We start from the raw sequence: 2482 nt of genomic DNA on the forward strand, positions 1-2482 counted from the left end.
CAGATGGGGCACCACCAGATGCAGAACGCGATGATGTTCAACGGCCCGGGGCAGCAGCAGCAGTACGTGGGGCCGGTGGGCACCCAGCAGCTCATGGCCAGCATGCATCTACAGAAACTCAACACCCAGTACCAGGGTCACCCGCTGGGCATGAGCAACGGGCCCCTGGGAGCCGGGGCCCAGCAGTACAGAGTGGGGCCAAACCAGCACCCGGCCATGCAGCACATGCCCTCGCCAGCGCTGACCTTGAATGTTATGGACACCGATCTCATAGATGAGGAGGTCTTGACATCCCTTGTCCTGGAACTGGGCTTGGACCGGATTCAGGAGCTGCCGGAGCTATTCTTGGGACAGAACGAGTTCGACTTCATTTCAGACTTTGTTAGCAAACAGCAACCCAGTGCTATCAGCTGCTGAGGGGCTTCGAGCTCCTCCTTGTGTCTCGGTGGTGTTGAGTTTGTCTCTAACTTCCTCCTCCACCTGCAGCCCTCCCCCCCTGCCCCGGCCTGGATCCCTCACCTCCCCACGGAGGCACCGCGGACGCTGCCTGGCAGGGGATTGCTTGGCTCTGCTCTGTGGGAGTTCCTGGGGAGGGGGCACGAACCCCGAACGGAGAGCAGAGCAAGAGCTCTTGCTGTAGAGCTGCCTCTAAAGGGCATTAACAGGATTTCTGGCTTAAGTAGAAATAATGGACTTACGACTTTCCACGGCCAGGCTCCGAGCGCAGAGGGCACTGGGCAGCTGGCAGTCCTGCCCCTGGCTGCATCTGCTCGAGGATTCCGTGGTGCCAGCGAGGTTCAAGGATCCCCTGAGAGAGGATTGATTGTCTTCCTGGTGTGTGGTTTGAACCAGTTTCCCCTTGCAAACGTGGGTGGGGTTGGATATTTGTTGGAACCTTTTTACCGTGACAGTAAATAGGTCTTCAGCCCTGTCTGTTCCCTGGGAGAGGGGGCACTGCCCCCAGCAAGCTCTTCTCTAACTGGCTGAGCAAAATAAAGTATGCCTCGGGGCAGGGTGTGCGTATGTGCCTCAACGTTCAGCTCGGTGGAACTCGGGCTCTCTGACCTGTCCAGCCCATCGGCTGTAACGTGTACACAGCGTCTGAGGTGGATTCAGGCGTGAGGCTTAAAGCTGCAGTCTAGCTCCACTTTTTCCATCTCTGAAACCAAATAAAGACCATGTAACTGTATATTCCAGATCTAACCTTATTTATTTTCCTATGGTTATTTATTTGCAAGGGCTTCTTTTGTTATTTGGCTTTGGGGCTGCTGGGAAGGATGCATGGAGACTACTGCAGCTTTAAGGTGCTGGCTTTAAAAATAAAAAAAAAAGGCAAGCCTGGGATAGTTTTCAAGCTGTTCTGCAGAGAGTCACTTCAGCCCGAGATCGTTATGCTGAACGCATGGGACTGTAAATCCAACACCTTTCTGAAGGTGATAAAGATTACTCGATTTCGGATTCCCTTACTCAGAAAAGGTTAAATGGAGCGGGGTTTTGTTTCCTCTGCTGTCTCTCGTTTCCAGGCTCCGTGGAAAGCTTCTGTTAACTCCTAGTTGCTGCTGCCCCCTGCTGCTGACAGCTCCTGGCAGCTGTCACTCAAGAACCAAGCGAGAATGTACAGATGAATTTGCAAATAAAAGCTGAACTATCTCCCGTGTGCATTTGTTCAGTGCTGGTCTGGCCCGGGGCAGTGCGGTGTTGTGCACAGGGGAGCAGTTTTCTTTGCTGCTGTAGGTCAGTCACCAGTGGCCCCTGCCTGGGCTGTAAGGACTGTGTTTATTGTTTAATGCCTGGATTAAGTCAATCCTCGAAGCGTGGCTGGCAGGAGGAGATGCTCCCCCTCGGAACCGAGGGCAGAGTCCTGAGGTGGCCGGTGCTGCCCCGTGGCAGTGGGTGCTGTTGCCTGGAGCCCTGCTGCTGCTGACCTCAGGAGCTTGGACAAGTGGGTGGTGACTTCTTACACCTCTTGCAGACCAAGAGCAGCTCTGCCAGGTGGGTTACAGATCTGCTGGGAGCTCTCTGCTGCAGTTAGTGCAGCACAAACACTCTAAAAACCAAGACAGCCTTTGATCTCCTGTCCTTCCTGAGCTTAGGTTTTCTTTGTGAAGGGCTCCCAGTGAGTCCTGTTACAGAGTTCAGGAATATTTCTCTGTGTCCCTTCTCTGCCCTGTAGCAATGAGCCTGTGGATGCTCCTGTAGGAGTGGCTGGATCACTTCAGCCACACTTTGGGTTGCCGGTTGGTGTCCTTGTTCCCTGCACAATTCAAGCACTGTTAAAATCCTGTGCTTTTGGTGGTTATGCCTGGGCAGTATGGCAAGCTGGTCAAAAAGTAAATGGCAGGACTTGTGTTGCAGGTGGGAGAGCCCTGGCTGGGCTGTCAGCACTGTGGTGATGGGCTGTCTGACACCTGGAGGAGCTTTGCTTGCTCTGCACCTGCAGAAGAGCAGATGGATTGGTGAGCAGGTTGTAGGCAAGTGAGGA

The 2482-nt window shown here is 54.0% G+C and overlaps 1 protein-coding gene across 1 annotated transcript; it reads left to right on the forward strand.

The window, feature by feature from the left end:
* Window positions 1–3: 3 nt before the first annotated feature.
* LOC103781371 (cbp/p300-interacting transactivator 3) lies at window positions 4–684 on the forward strand. Its single transcript, XM_008949085.1, has one exon. The coding sequence runs from the start codon at window positions 4–6 to the stop codon at window positions 415–417; it is 414 nt and encodes a 137-aa protein (XP_008947333.1). The 3' UTR covers window positions 418–684.
* The last annotated feature ends 1798 nt before the right edge of the window (window positions 685–2482 follow it).

Source organism: Merops nubicus, unplaced genomic scaffold, assembly GCF_000691845.1.
Source record: "Merops nubicus isolate BGI_N331 unplaced genomic scaffold, ASM69184v1 scaffold19091, whole genome shotgun sequence".
Classification (NCBI taxonomy): Eukaryota; Metazoa; Chordata; class Aves; order Coraciiformes; family Meropidae; genus Merops; species Merops nubicus.

Excerpts from the sequence above, each read along its gene's own strand:
- LOC103781371 (XM_008949085.1), top strand. The coding sequence starts at position 4 with ATGGGGCACCACCAGATGCAGAACGCGATGATGTTCAACGGCCCGGGG.